Source organism: Plectropomus leopardus, chromosome 4, assembly GCF_026936395.1.
Source record: "Plectropomus leopardus strain MGB_pleo_1.0 chromosome 4, ASM2693639v1, whole genome shotgun sequence".
In the NCBI taxonomy this organism is placed as follows: Eukaryota; Metazoa; Chordata; class Actinopteri; order Perciformes; family Serranidae; genus Plectropomus; species Plectropomus leopardus.
Window position 1 is genome coordinate 7,052,967 of NC_142179.1, and position 15,076 is coordinate 7,068,042.

Genomic DNA, 15,076 nt, shown 5'->3' on the forward strand with positions numbered 1-15,076 from the left:
CTCGCCACGAGTCGTCATCACCTCATAGTTTATGGATGACTTCTGTGCCAAGTCCCTTCCTCTTCCAGCGTCATATTTCCCTCATTCGTCCAATTTAGTTGACATTCAGGGAAATAAGCTGAGAGTATTGAGTGCATAGAGAGCAGTCTGTCAGGCCTGGAGCAGTTACACAGACAGGATGACGGATTCCAAATGACTGAGAAATATAACTCCCATAATTATGCGGAAAGGCAGATTCAAACTTATTTTGCAGATTTAAACTCTGGAGTTAAAGCAGCTTTCAACTGAAATTTAAAGAAACAGTTTGACACTTTGGAAAATACGCTGATTTGCTTTTAGGGCTGCACAGCTACGTCCAAAATGATCATCACGATTGTTTTGATTTCTATTAAGATCATGATAACGCCTCGTGATTATTCATTGTCTTCAGGGACAAAATAGTTTATATTTATTTATATTTATTTCGCTGTTACATTTAACCCCTCGAAACCTGAGCATACTGACTTGATTTTTCTTTCCAAAAACATGTGAAGAAGGCAATGAATGAAGAAAGAAGAAATTATCCTAAAAATTAGCAAGAAATTATTGAAAAGTACAACAAAATTACTTGAAAATTCGTAAAAAAAAGAAAGACGAAAATACCCAGAAAATTTGCTTAAAAACACAATAATTTTGTAACATAATTTTACATATGTAATTTTGATCGTTTTTAGCTTTTAGCTTTTTAAAATTAATTTTCTAAATCTACTAATTTTTTGCACTTTGTGAAACATTTAATACCCAGTTGCTTATTGCCTTTTTTCCATGTTTTTTCAAAAATATCACTTCAGGTTTCAAAGAGTTAAATAAACAGAGCAGTGCTTTCACTTTTACCTCGTGCTTTATTCCTGCTTATAACTAATCTTTGCATCAAATCAGACTTCAAATTCCTTGAATTCGGTGCATCTCATATGCACACGTAGCTATGAGGCTAATATCAATCTTTTCATTTTACTCTCTGCAAGAAAGCAAATAAGAAATTTCTCAAAATGTCAAACCTTTTCTTAAAAAAAGCACCTAAAACAAAAGGTCAGACCTTTTTTCTGCCACTCCTCCTTCTGCTCCTGTGTCTTTTGAACAATCTGCTTCTACTTTGAGGTTTATTTGTGAGCGAGGCGGCAAAAAAATCCAAGAATAATTTACAACAAACCGAAAAAAATCTACAGCAGTGTCATAATAATTATAAATCGACAGAGTTGCATAGAAAGACTGACCACCACTGAGAGGGACAACGAAGCAATAAATATTAAATACGAAATAAATACAAACTGTGCTGCGTAATTAAAAACGTGACTGTGACTGATATGACATATTTATGCCTACAGACAGCCCCAAAACAAACACTTTAAGCATTAAAGCAGATAAAAAGTCCATTACATTTACCTTTAGAGTACCGTTTTTCCTTTAATTGACTATGTTTTATTTGACACAAGTGGTCGGGGACAATTCCTCCTCTGACACGTGGAGCTTTTGTCAAAAGAAATCCCCCTCTGTGTCCCTGCGCAACGATTTCGATCGCTCTCTGTTGTATTACACGGACTGACATTTCAATTGTTTTCCACTTGATCAGAGGATAAATTAATTTGACATTTGAGCTGACAGGCAGTTTGCTCGCCGTCAGGCCACCCTCGCCGCTTCATTTTTCAGAGGAAACGCGCCGGTTCTCCACCTTGTGAAGTGCCGAGATCAGAGCAATAAACCTTTCCTTATCCCCGACAACGATCCCTCTGGAGCCATTTGTAAACGCTCGGATCAAACGGCTCAAATGTTACAGCGATGCTTCAAAATCCACAACATACAGAGCTGACGTGTGACAGTAAACATCTCATCAAACCTTAAAAGAGTTCACCTGGTGCATCACACATACTATGTAATGCCAACCCCCAAAATAATATTAGAATCAAATCATGTTTGACAACTGAGCAGATTGGCTTAATTTTATTTAAAAAGCATCAGAGGAGGGCGATTAGCAAACTAAGAAGTAATGTCCCCAAAATGATCAAGATATTAATAACGGTTACAAAAAATGACCTGAAAATAGACCAAAAAAGTAAACAAAAAAGAAAGAAAATGATCTCAAAAAGTGCTGAAAAATAATATTTTTCTTTTTTTATGTAATATAATTTAAAATATATAATTAAGGGAATTATAAACATAATTTTCTGGACATTTTTCCCAAGTCTAAAAAAAAATCTATCTGAAAATCCCTTGCAGCTAATTTTTTCAGATCATTTTTTGTCACATCTTACTAATTTCTGCAGTTTGTGGGACTTTTCTTGCCAGGTTGCTCTTTATTTTCCAGTGCTTGTTTTTTTTAAAAAAGGAATCAAACCAATTTTCTCAGGTTTCAGAGGTTTAAATGCGAATGAAAAGCGTCTGAATGCAGCACAAGAAAACTGATTTTATGCAGGTGTTAAAGGGTTAACAATTCATGGTACCCTCAGGCCTTTTCATGCACCATTGCAAATAAATATGAAGATAATTTTAAAGCATTAATGAAAATAATAATTTAAGGGGAAGTACACGGACATCAAATAAGGAGGTGACCAGACAGAGGAACACAGTTTCTGTTGTAAATATCGAAGAGATGAACAGTCTCAGGCCATCGTTAGTGCTGATGCAAGACCGAAACAAACAAAAAACAAAAAGACATTCAGTCTCCAGAGGTCTCTGTGGGCACAGAGAACAAGACCGCCTCAATGAAAGACGTGGTCGGACCCCCGCAGGGACATTTCCACTCAAGCGTCAAAGCAGGAACACAGAGACGCACGCACGCGATCGCTCCTCTAACATCCACCGTCCCCTCCTCTCAAACGGACACACGACCGGAGCTTCGGCCCCTCAGTGTGCTCTCAGAAACTTAATGCCTGGCTTTGTTGCGTTTGTTCAGCGAACCTCGACTCCGGCTGCGACTGCGGGTCCCGAAGATTGAGTTCCAGGATGAGCTGCGGCTGTAGCTCCTGTAGGAGGAGTAACTCCGGCTGCGGCTGCGGGTGATGCTGTGGATGGGGCTGCGACTGCGGCTGCGGGTGAAGAGGCTGCTCCAGGACGACACGCTGGTGGAGCGACTGCTGGAGGACGGGCTCGGTCTGAAGTAAGGGATGGGTCGCTTCCTGGCACTGTGGAGAGTGCAAAAAGTTAGTGGTGTGAAATTAAATTAAAGCTACAATAATCAAAAGTTTCATACGAACAGTGTGTAATCTGAACGCGTTCGCTTGTTGTTACAAACCCCAAAACCACAGATTATCACTCGACTCTTTAGTTCCCCTCAGCTTTAAAGAGCTGTTTAACGTCTTAATTGTTTTGATTTTACAGCCACAATTTTACTGTTTTGGTTCACTTTCATTATCTAATAAATCCACCGGACACTACCTGCTCTGTTACAGACGAAGTTAGCGACCAGCTTGTGAACATTGTGGTGCATTTAGGAGCTAAAGAGGAAGAAACTTCCATCAAAACAAAAAACTTAAATGACCTGTATTCAATATTTAGAGCATTAATACAGCAGCAAACCACTATTTTCTATGTGAAGATATACACTACCTCTGTGTGTGTTGTAATCATGGCTGTACATATATAAATATATATATATTTATATTCAGACCCAGGCACAGAATTAATTGAACAGTGCAACGTTGACACGAGTATAGATCAGTGGAGTAATAAGTATATAAAATCAGTTATTTATAATCTCTCTGTGGCTGTCGTGTTCTTTAGTGCATATTTCTGGATGCTGCTGTCAGAGAGAAAAGTAAAGCTAACCGCGTGGCTGACAAGATCTGCTTGAAGAAAGTGAATATCACACTTTGCCTGTTCTTTTTTTAACATCTGAGATGCCCGTGTTCCACCATCTGCTTCTTTCGCACCTGTGGAGGCTTTAGAGCGGACGGTTATCTCATCCAGCTAAAAGCCATATCAAGGAACGCAGCTCATCGACACGATGACAAAGACTTCACGCTGTCCAACTGAGGGGGTGGACTGTTGGACCAGCAGTACATATTTACACAGAACGCATATTATAATAATGCACACTGTGGCTGTAAATCAGCAGGCTGGGACAGCGGTACCTTGTGATTCGGCGTGCTTCCAGATGGCTCGGTGAGTCTCTTCTTCTTTTCTTCATAGGAGAGTAGGATTTCCGTCTTTGTCTCTTCCCACTAACCTTATGTGCATGCTTCACATCTGTGTCTCTGGAGCTGTGTGTTCTCTTTCTGTCTCGTAGTCTGGGAAGCAGACGTGACGATGTGAAAATTCAATCGCCAACAATGTAAATGTATATTTGTTCTCGCACTCCACTAATGAGGAGTCGTTAGCAGCTGAGAGTTTATAAAAGTTCACCTGTCACTGTATCTGGAGTAGCTTCCTCTGGAGCTCAGGCTGGCCACGCTGCCTCGCCGCCTCGGATCAGCCGAGTAACTCGGTGAGCGCGAGTACGAGCTGCCAACGAGAAAAAAAAACCACAATTATCACTGGGAGTCGAGCAGAGCAGAAGTTGGCATGATTTCATAAAATGCTGTTTATATTTTTATGCAAATTCCTGAAAAATGCAAAATAAAATATGAATGTTCACGTATCATCACACTTGACCACCAATAACTCTGATTCATTTGTGCATTTGTTAATAAATTCAATTCACCCCATCACGATTAGAAATAAGGATATTATGACGACATGAGCTCAGACACGTCTGGTCTCTTTATTCTTTACTTTTTGGGCTTTTTAGTGCACTGAAGTTAATGACGAGTGGCAGCGTGGAAATGTTCGTCTGCGATACAGAAATTCCAGCAGCAGCATCTGTCTGCATCCGTGATGCTTTACGGTAAATGCTAACATGTTCAGAGTGACAATGCTAACAAGCTGAAGTTTAGCAGGTGTAATTGGACAGTGCTCATCATCCTAATTAAGTGTGTTAGCATGCTAACATTGCTAATCAAAACCAAACACAAAGCACTGATGAGGCTTATGGGAACGTCGTTAGGATACATCATCAGGGAACAGTGATCAGGGCCTGAAATGAACTTTTTTCAATACATGACACTGTGGCAGGCAAGCACTGTTTTTGTCTACCGCTCAGACAGTTTTTAAGCCACTCAAATCTATGAGCTAAATGAAGGAAAAACATTTAGATAACTTAAAGAAAACTGAATGTAAAGAATAACATATTGTATAGCTCCACCTGCAGCTGCAACATTAAAGTGGTGACCACATTCATTTTAATCCAATAAATAATATATACTATTCTAAAATGAGCCATTCTGTATAAAGAGTACTACTACTTTTGGTACTTTAAGTTTATGTTGATGCTAATACTTATGTACCTTTATTAGGATTTTTAAAGTACGTCAAATGTTGAATGCAGGACTTGTAACAGAGTGTTTTTACACTGTGGGATTACATTTCATGCCACTGGTCAATTCTATTGTCTGAGTTACACCACTGCCTTCAGGGAGCTCTAATTTACAGTACTGTGCTCATACACGTGCATATAAACGCTACTGTGCTCATACACGTGCATATAAACGCATCTGCATTTGCTGGGAAGCAAGAAATGGGAACATTACTTGGGTCTTGAGCAGCTGCAGCGTTTATATCATGAACAAACTGAAATCTACACGGCAGATTTTAATCAAAAGCACTTTCCTTAGTAGATTACTGGTAAAATAAACGATCCAATAATTGTGATTTGAAAAAAAGAAGCAGAAAAACTTTGCTTGATTCAAACAATACCAAATGCGTTTTGTCCTCAGTCAGACATCATATTGCATATACTTTGACAGCATTGCAAAACATGATCAACCAAACGATCAAATTTCACATGTTCAAATAAACTGTTGTAATTGTATGTGTGCATCTTTTATTGATGGTTATCGGTTAGAATTCAGTGAGCTTTGACTATCAATCAAAACTAATATGATTCAATGGCCAATAACGTTGGTTTAAAATGTGCCTTCTCGCTGCGTGCCAAAGTGGTGGAAAAGCCTGACTTTTCCACACGTCACTGCCAACATCTTACCCACGTTTGGCAGCTGTTAATTTCAGACCCTGACTGTGAATGTCTGTACTAAATGAAGTAAGGGATGGGTCGCTTCCTGGCACTGTGGAGAGTGAGGAAAAGTCACCAAACTCAGAGGGATTCATCCTCTGGACACCCTGAATATTTGTCCCACATTTCCACTATTTCTATGTGCACATTGTAATACATGTAAGTATAACCTGGGCATCAGTGGATGTTAATACAGCGTAAAAGTATTTGACCCACCTGCAAGACGACAGCGACGGGCTTCGAGAGTAGCGGCTGGAGTATCTGGAAGTCCCCGAGGATCTGCTCCTGCTCCTGCTGCTGGACGACCGTGTTTTCAGTCGCCTTTGAGACGACTCCCTCATCCTCTGTGAGCAGCTGGACGTCTTTGGGGATCTCACAACCTCCACGCGACACCCCAAGGTTATCTGCTCTCTGCAAATAAAACACGTTTCACTGCTTTGAGTGGTAAAGCACCGACTGTATCCTGGGTTGTTTTTAAGAAATGCTCTCCTTTATTTTCACCCGTAAGTGGAATATTTCAAAAGAGGAAACAGAGCGTGGAAACAGAAGATAAAGTTTGCTGTTGTCCTTGGGAGCATTCATTCAGATGGATTATTTATTATGAACATTACCTCTTGCCGTTTCCACTGAAAAGGGTGGCAGACAGGCCGTCCTCTCCGTAAGGTTTGCACAGGGAAGCGTAGCTGGTCACAGAGTTTCCTGAATCAGAGGCATTGTCTCTGTCAGTCAACTTCAGCTTCTCTGGCGAGGTCAGGCGTTTACAGCGGCTCCTCTTGATGTCAGTGACACTCGCCTGAGAAACTCCAGTTTTGCTTGACGGCGGCGAAGATGTGTCATTCCCAGAATCGTAATCGCGCGGACCTTCGGTCTGGCTCGATAAATGCTGAGACCCATTTCCGCGCAAAAGCTCTCTTCCAGGTTTTGGCGACAAAATCTGCAAACAGACAAAACAGGCTGCAGCTTAAAACCAAGCGAGTGTTGATAAATGAAACCTGCTATCAGCTCTGATGCACTTTGAATACTCTAGTACAAAGGCACATATTCCCTTGAAAACACAAAGAAGTGATTTCTTTTCTTTTTTTTTTTCTCGGGACAGAAAACTTTGAAAGATAAAGACATCATGCAAATTTGAAGCATGCGATTAACCCCAAAAGAAAGTCTGAACTCAACTAAAGTCGAAGAAATCAACAAGGAACAAATTGAGATAAAGTAAGTCTAAACTAAAACAATTATATGAAAGGAACAACAAAAGAGCAGAGAAGAAAGAAAAACTATGCGTGGAGAGAACTACCGGCTCTAACTCGAGTGAGGAGAAAAAGAGTAAACAATAGCCCCCATTGAAAAAGCCTCATTTAAAGAACATTGAACAAACATCACAAAATGGGTATTATGTAGAAATGAAAAGGATTGCAGACAAAGAGAGATCCCATCAGTCTAACTAAGAAAGCCCTCAGAATGGGACAGATGACTGTGCTCTTTCTCCTGTAAGAAGTAAATAATTAGCCTGCACCGACCTACAAGTAAATCCCTAAATCTGCGGATAGCATCGACTTACCAATCAAGATTTCCTCCTTAAGTAGGTAAGGTGTAAGAAAAAGGGAAGAGCGGGCAACATAAGTGCATCATTAGAGTCGTAAATTGCAAGAAAAAGACAATAACCCTCTCTTCAAACCCAGGGCCAGTTAGACTTACATTGGCATGTTCCTTTTTCTTTCCTTAATGGTGCATTGTTTGGGAGTTTTTGGGGAGTGAAAAGTCCCAGAAAACGTGTGCTCGTATGCGAGTAAAACTAGAATTTTTTTTTCATCCACAGATGGAAAAAAATACCGATTTTCAGAGGATCGTAGTAACCAATAATGTAATAATTTCCTAAAAAATGTAATAAAATTTGCACTTAACTTGATTGGAAATGTAATAAATCTAAGAAGCTGACCAATAATGTAATATAATGTTCTGACTGATATTGTAGTAACATTTTTACCAAGAATGTACTACCTCATTACATTGTTGGGAGTTTTTTACACAGCGCAAAGTTATGCTAAATTTGCCTTATTAGGAAAAAAGGGTGTATAATGTACTTCAAATAAAGTATTAAAGGGTTAAAACCTCTTTTAAAACTAGTAAATCCATGATTGGGATGATCATCATAATCCGTGGAGAACTCAGGAACTGAGTAAAAGTGAGATTATTTTTCATTTTTAAGGTATTAAAGAGCTTTTTTCTTTATTTCAAATTTGATTCAACACCCCTTTTGAATGCAGAGACGTCCTAAGATAAGACGTGGCAAAATAAACACTTATTTAATAAGAATCAGAGTTGAGTCGGATGAAAAAGAGCTTTTCATTGAGACTGAATCGACTGTTTCGGCATTCGCCTGTAAAACGCCGGCCTCTGCAGCTTTTGTCCTCTTCTGATGGTTTCTAATCTACGAATTTATCAGCATGAGTATGGCAGGAGTCATTTAATTCTAAATAAAGCCCTGAGTCAACATCTCTAAAACATAAAATCATTGTCAAATGTTAGTGTTTTCAGGAAGCTTGGATGACACTAACAGTATTGTAAATATTTTATACCTGCATTCTCATTACAAAGGCATACTTTTACATTTTTTTATTGCATTTGTTGAAAAATTAAATAGATAAATAAAACTAAAAAGGAAAAAATGTTATTAGAGTGTCAGTCAGGACTTTTTTTAATGACATTATTGGTCAGGTAATTACATTATTGGATTTTATCACATTTTTTGCAAGTTTAGCGCAAGTTTTATCACATTTTTAGGCGTTGTTACATTTTTAGGAAATTATTACATTATTGAGTTCTACAAGGATTATAGTTGACTTATCTCATAAAATGATGATCTCTCTTTATTTATTGATTAGGAGACACTCAGAGGGTTTATCCAGTCTGTCCTCCTGAAGGTTTCCATTATCTAAAGTCGACACAAAAGACCAGCCCTGAGGGAAATTTAAACAAATCTTTGAACCATCCTCTTTACCACTGTCATCGTACTCAAAGAGTAAAAGATTGCAAAAAGACACATTTTAATCAGACACATTCTTCACTGTCACCTGGAGATATTTTGACAAGGCTGCCTTCACATAAACATTTCAAATGCTTCTTGTTAGCATTCATCCCCTTTTGTTGCGACGTTTCTTATGCTTCCACCACAAAAGAAAACTTGTTACTTTAAATTACAGGAAATGTTGACATTTATTAAAATTGACCACATTCATGTCATTTTTCTGTCTGGGGTTACCTACCTTTCCCTTTATGGTTTGCTTTTTTTTGGGAAGGAAATATTAAGCAAAGATAATTCTGCATTTCTTCTAAAATTATGTGCTTTTATGCACCCCATAAATAAATGCAAGCATTGTGATACAGTAATGCTCCAACTGTTAAGTCCCTCTGAAAGACTTCAGGATATTGAATGCTAGGCATGATTCAATATATGGATTAATTTATTGAATTTCAATTAAAACCCTGTGGTGTGTAATTAAAAACATTCGTCTGCGCAATTAACATAATTTAATGATTGCTGGAGAGAAATTAAATATATTTCATGCTCCAATAAGCATGAGACAATGAGTTAAAGGACATAGCGCCATTTACGAGGCTCTTTGGGAGAACATCACTCTAAAAACAGGAAAGGAAAATCAACCTGCAATAAACAACAACGTTTTAAAATTCAAAGTCTGTCGTCTAAAAGCTGTCAATCACACTTTTAAGATGTTAACAGAAAGATGATGGTTTCATTTCAGCTGCAGTTCAGATCTGCAATGAGCACAATTAAAACTGTCTGCAGGAGGTATACCAAGTAACAGATGCAATAACCAGAGGGGACTGAGAGGGGCCAAAGGGAAAATGCAATTTAAAAATATTTATATATTTTTCCTGCTCTTGTGTCGTGTAATGTATGGCTCCTGAGAGAAAGCTTGTGCAAAAATTAAGACGTCACACACAAAATATCATATAAAAAACACATTCTTCAGAGTCGAGTCCTTTTCACTGTTTTCACTCCAAAGGTTTCATTAAATCAGTACATATATTTTTGTTTCCTTGCATTAACCCTTTGAAACCTGAATGGACATCACTTTTCTTTTCTTGTGCTGCATTCAGATGTATTTCACATGTATTTAAACATATAAAACCTGAGCAAAAGGGTTTGATTTCTTTCAAAAATTTGGAAAAAAAGGTAATTAGCAACTTAGTCCTACAAATTGCAAGAAATTGGTAGATTAATTGTTAATTATTTTTTTAAAAGCTGGGGAAAATTTTTCAGGGAAATATATTTAAAATTTTCATAATTATGTATTTAAAAATATTTTTATAAAACTATTATAACTTTGAAGATTTTTTTTTTTCCTTTATGTCATTTCTTTGTTTTTTTCCCATTTTTTTAGTTTGTATGTTTTTTGTGTATTTGTTACCAGTTTGCCTAGATTTCAAAGGGTTAACTGAGACTTTCTGACCTACTTTTCTGATTTTTGGGGCTTCCAAAGTGGCAAGAAAATGCTATTAATTTCAAAATCTATAATCATTCAAGTGTTCATTCTCTGTCTTCTGCTTCAGCTCAGTCTCCCTAACGATTATACTGACATTAAATGAGTTCACGATTTGCTTCAAATTGCGGCGCTGGGTGCCAGTAAAGGAAGCAGTGTGGCACGTCCCTGGGTTAAGCACAATGTTTTGCACTACAGTGATCTTAGATGAAAAACAAGCGCTTTCTTCCTTCTACAGTTTCATATCTGCGTACTATGCAGGAAGCCACAGACCTAACCACAGACAGGTCCTAAACTACAGACTTTGTTACATCCTTTAGAGTTAAATACAAATCTACACTGAAAACAAAAACTAGACACTTTTGTTTTTGCTAGTTTTTTCAGGAATTGAAAGAAAAGACATAGTACTTGTTCTATGCATACAGTTCTCTCAAATTTTGTCCACATTTTTTCTTTGTTGACTGTCCACCAGAGTTGTTGCCTGTGACTTGAATGTTTATTATATTACCATAAATTGTCCCTAATGTCCTTTCTGAGAATTTTGCATTACATTCAACCATCCTTAAAACTGCAGACCATGTGTAACCACACCAGCTTAGGACCTTTTTTAACCTGTCAGATAGATGTATTACAGATTATGTTTGCAAAAAGGGTTAATTAAATATATTTCAATAAAATTGTAAACAAAAATTGAGAAAATAAGACCTTTTGTGTGCATAAGTGATAAGGGCAAAAGTACTAGATCTTTCACTTTAACTAGTGAAAAATTGGGGGAAATCAAAGGATTATATATTTCTGTTCAGTGTACGCCGAATTTAAACATCAAAATACTGCTAAGGTCGGCACACAAACATTTACCTGTTACATTTTTCTAATATCAACCATGGGTACAGAGTTTGTCAAAATAATTCATTAAAATATATATTTACATCATTACTTAACTGACATTTCAATAATACCGTTAATAAAGGAATACAAACATGTTGTAAGATATAACTCTTGAAAATAAATTTGTCCTTGGTATTCTTTTTCATTCAAATTTGACACTTTTTTTTCTCGACTGAAGGAGAAATAAGCTTATAAAAAACTGTATTCACATCACTCTAATGTACAGAGGGTGTAAATTTTCCAGTAGTATCTTCTATGCCACGGTTTTTGTGGTGTTAATTTTAAGAACAGAAAAACAGGAACTGACAGAATTACTGCAAAATGATAAATTAATGAAATGAACTCAGTCAGGCCATGTAGAGTATTGAAATTTTGTGAATACTAATTGAGTTTTGAGTTCAGCTAAATAAAAAAACAATAAATAAATAAAATACTACGATATGGATTTCAAATCTTAAAAGTAAGCTAAATAAAAATTTCTTGATTGAGAATCATTTTCCAAACACAACTGCCTCACTGCAGGCATTTTTTTGGACCAACAATAAGCTGTTTTACATGGCTGTAACTGAGAAATCAAACTGAACCAGCAGCAGCATCATTAACAGTCCTAAAGTGTACTTACGGTGGCGGTTGAGAGGATGGAGCGATATTTTGGAGCCGTTTTACACACTGATTTGGTTGCTGGTCTCCACTTCATGTCCGTGTGGTCAAGCACTCCATTGGTTTCCTCTACTACAGCTGCCAGGTCTCCTAATGCCTGATGTACCACAGATTTCTGCAGATGGTGTCTGTGGGAAAAATGCTGGATTTAGTTTTCATGACACGGCATCGTGAAACAAGTGTTTTTTTCAGCTGGAGCCAATTCTGCACTTCAGAAAATGGGCACTTATGCACATTTGATGTTAGTGAGACAGAATGTTAATTTACCTCAGAAACATTTTTTCAGTTGTTTAGTTTTGGGCATCTTGACGAATAAATTGTAATCTTTTGTCTGATCAGAGAAAAACTGTAAAGAAGTGGTTTCTACCTGGAATAATGATACGGTTTCACCTGCATTGAAATATTGGTAAAAAATGTATTTTAAAGCTCACTATATTTTTATTTAAATTGTAATTTCATCTGCTTAATATGCAAAGCAAACTCATAGCACTTTCTGTTTACATCCATGTCTGTGAAAACATGACTGCTTCATACGGATCTTTGACCAGAACCTTATGATGTCACAGCAAAGTTGACCTTTGACCTTTTGGACATAAAACTTCATCACTTCATCATTACATCCTGTGAGACATTTGTGTGAAATTCTGGCATAATTAGTGTAATCTTGAGTAACGGCCAAAAATATGTTTTGTGGTTAACAGTGACCTTGACCTTTGATCACCAAACTCTAAATTGTTCATTCTTGAGTCTGACTGGATGTTTGTGCCAAATTTGATGAAATTTCCTCATGGCCAACTTGAGATATTAACATTTAAGAAAATGACACAAAGGCGAGACAACAGTCCAAGTTTAGTGTCAAATTTGAAGAAATTCCCTGAATGCAATCATGAAACTGATACAGATGCAGGGTCACTGTGACCTTGACCATTTACCACCAACATTTAATCAGTTAATCCTCAAATCCAGGTGAACATTTGTACCAAATTTGAAAAAAAAAAACCACCCCATGTTCTTCAGACGCGGTAGCAGTGATCTTGACCTTTGACCTATGACCACCAAACTCTAATCACTTCATCATTGAGACCAAGTGGATGTTTATGCTAAATCTAAAGAAATCATCTAGGGGCTTCCTTGAGATATTACATTCACAAGAATAGGACATACAGATGCACGAGCAACCTGAAAACATAATGCCTCCGGCCACAGCTATCACAGGGGCTGAGGCATAAAAAACGAAATTATAGGATATATTTCAGATTATTTAAGTAAGAAAATTGGACCTTGAAGAAACTTTTAGCATTCACACTGACCTCACTAACTGAGCTGTGTCTGAGGGTGCCGATCTGACTCTGAATGCACCATTCTGCATTCAGTAGCGATCAATGATTATATACAGACTAATTCTGACCAGTAGAGGTGTCCAGTTATCCCACCAGCTGCAAGAAATCATCATGATATCAACCCTGCTCAGTATAATCCATAAAACCTGTGATAAACAACATCCTTCATCTTTCAGGATTTTGCAATATGTCATTATAATTGAGTGCATCGATCTGTGGAGTGAATATGGGGCCACTTCCTGTGAAGCTGTGATAAGAGCTGGTCGTGCCTGAGATCAGGAAGTCACCTCTACCTTATCAGTCATCGCTGTGGTGTGACCAGGAACTCGGCAGACACCTCGAGCTGATAAGATAAACTGAGGGAGTGAGGGGAGGTGGGCACGAAGGAGGGATGGACTCTTACCTGTCCTCTGTGGAAGATTGGTAAGATGAAGTGTCCGACTCTGACCTCCGATAGCGCCGCCTCCGCCGTGAGTGAGTCCGTGAACTAGAGACACAAGTGGATAAAGAGCTAAGAGAACTGCGACTAATCACTTGGCAGGAATTACTTGACAACTGATATAATCAGTTTGTCTATGTAATTTAGTAAGTACAAATTCAGGCTTCCCAAAGAAGAGGATTGGCTTCTATCTGTTCTTCACCTCTGTAAATCGATTACATTTGTAGTTTGCAAATGTTGTTTATATACACATAAGGGCCGGTGAATTAAAGCTGTAGTTGGTAACTTTTATGGATTTTTTTTGGTGTTAAATTTGCTGAAAGTAGGCTGGCTTCTATTAACCTTAAAACTGTGCAAATTGAAATTGCAAATATAAAATATGTCTAATGGACACATGTAATACAAAAAAGCCATATTTCGCAAAACTATAATGGAAACACTTTTTGCTTTTATAGGTCACATGAGGCTATGGCTATACGCTTGTTGGTAGGAACTGGCTCCCTTGAGTGTAATGCTACAAGAGGTGTTGTTGCATTGGGTAACTCCTCAAAAGTTGAGCGGATCATCCAGAGTATTGAACCCACAATTCCTCTGTGAAATCGTGAACCACCACCTCTCAGAAATCCCTCATACATGGCCGCTTCTATGTATAAGACGCTTGCCTTTCCATTATCGCTCGCAAAACACGCCTACATCGCTTTTGAATGGAAGAAACGACAGCTAGCGCAGTGGTTGCAATAGAAATAAACCTGCCAATGTTTTGAACATCCATCGCCATGCTTCGTGAGAATGTTATCGCCAGAGGAGAAACTGCGTAACATCACTCAATGGAAACGCAGTCATCTCGCAATTTTGTTTTATTGACATTTCAAAAATATTGCTTAAGTTTCGCACAAATCTGTAATGGAAATTTGCCTAATTTGACTAATAAGACCCTGATGGGATTAAGGCATGACCCATGACCCACTATCTCCCAGGCAGGGGACATTTTTGGGTGTCACTCCCCATCTTGGTTTCCCTGCCTTCCTGCAAACTGTCAAATTAGGTTTTAAACCTTGCTTGCATCTATTTCCCTATTGGACGTCTTGCTCAGCAATGGTGCTGCTTTCCCAGACGTCAGTGATTAGCTTAAATTAATTCAAAGAGATCTGGGGTCATGTGATGTTTA

The 15,076-nt window shown here is 37.9% G+C and overlaps 1 protein-coding gene across 1 annotated transcript in view; it reads right to left on the bottom strand.

Annotated features, from left to right (window-relative positions):
- Nucleotides 1-1,961: 1,961 nt before the first annotated feature.
- Nucleotides 1,962-15,076, bottom strand: part of srrm4 (serine/arginine repetitive matrix 4) — a 79,521-nt gene continuing 66,406 nt past the window's right edge. The window contains exons 7-13 of the mRNA XM_042488748.2: nt 13,873-13,956; nt 12,092-12,257; nt 6,694-7,016; nt 6,299-6,493; nt 4,378-4,476; nt 4,107-4,262; nt 1,962-3,158 (exon numbers count right to left, since the gene is read on the bottom strand). Coding sequence (XP_042344682.1) covers nt 2,900-3,158; nt 4,107-4,262; nt 4,378-4,476; nt 6,299-6,493; nt 6,694-7,016; nt 12,092-12,257; nt 13,873-13,956 — 1,282 coding nt within the window. The 3' untranslated portion in view covers nt 1,962-2,899. The remainder of the gene's footprint in view (nt 3,159-4,106; nt 4,263-4,377; nt 4,477-6,298; nt 6,494-6,693; nt 7,017-12,091; nt 12,258-13,872; nt 13,957-15,076) is intronic.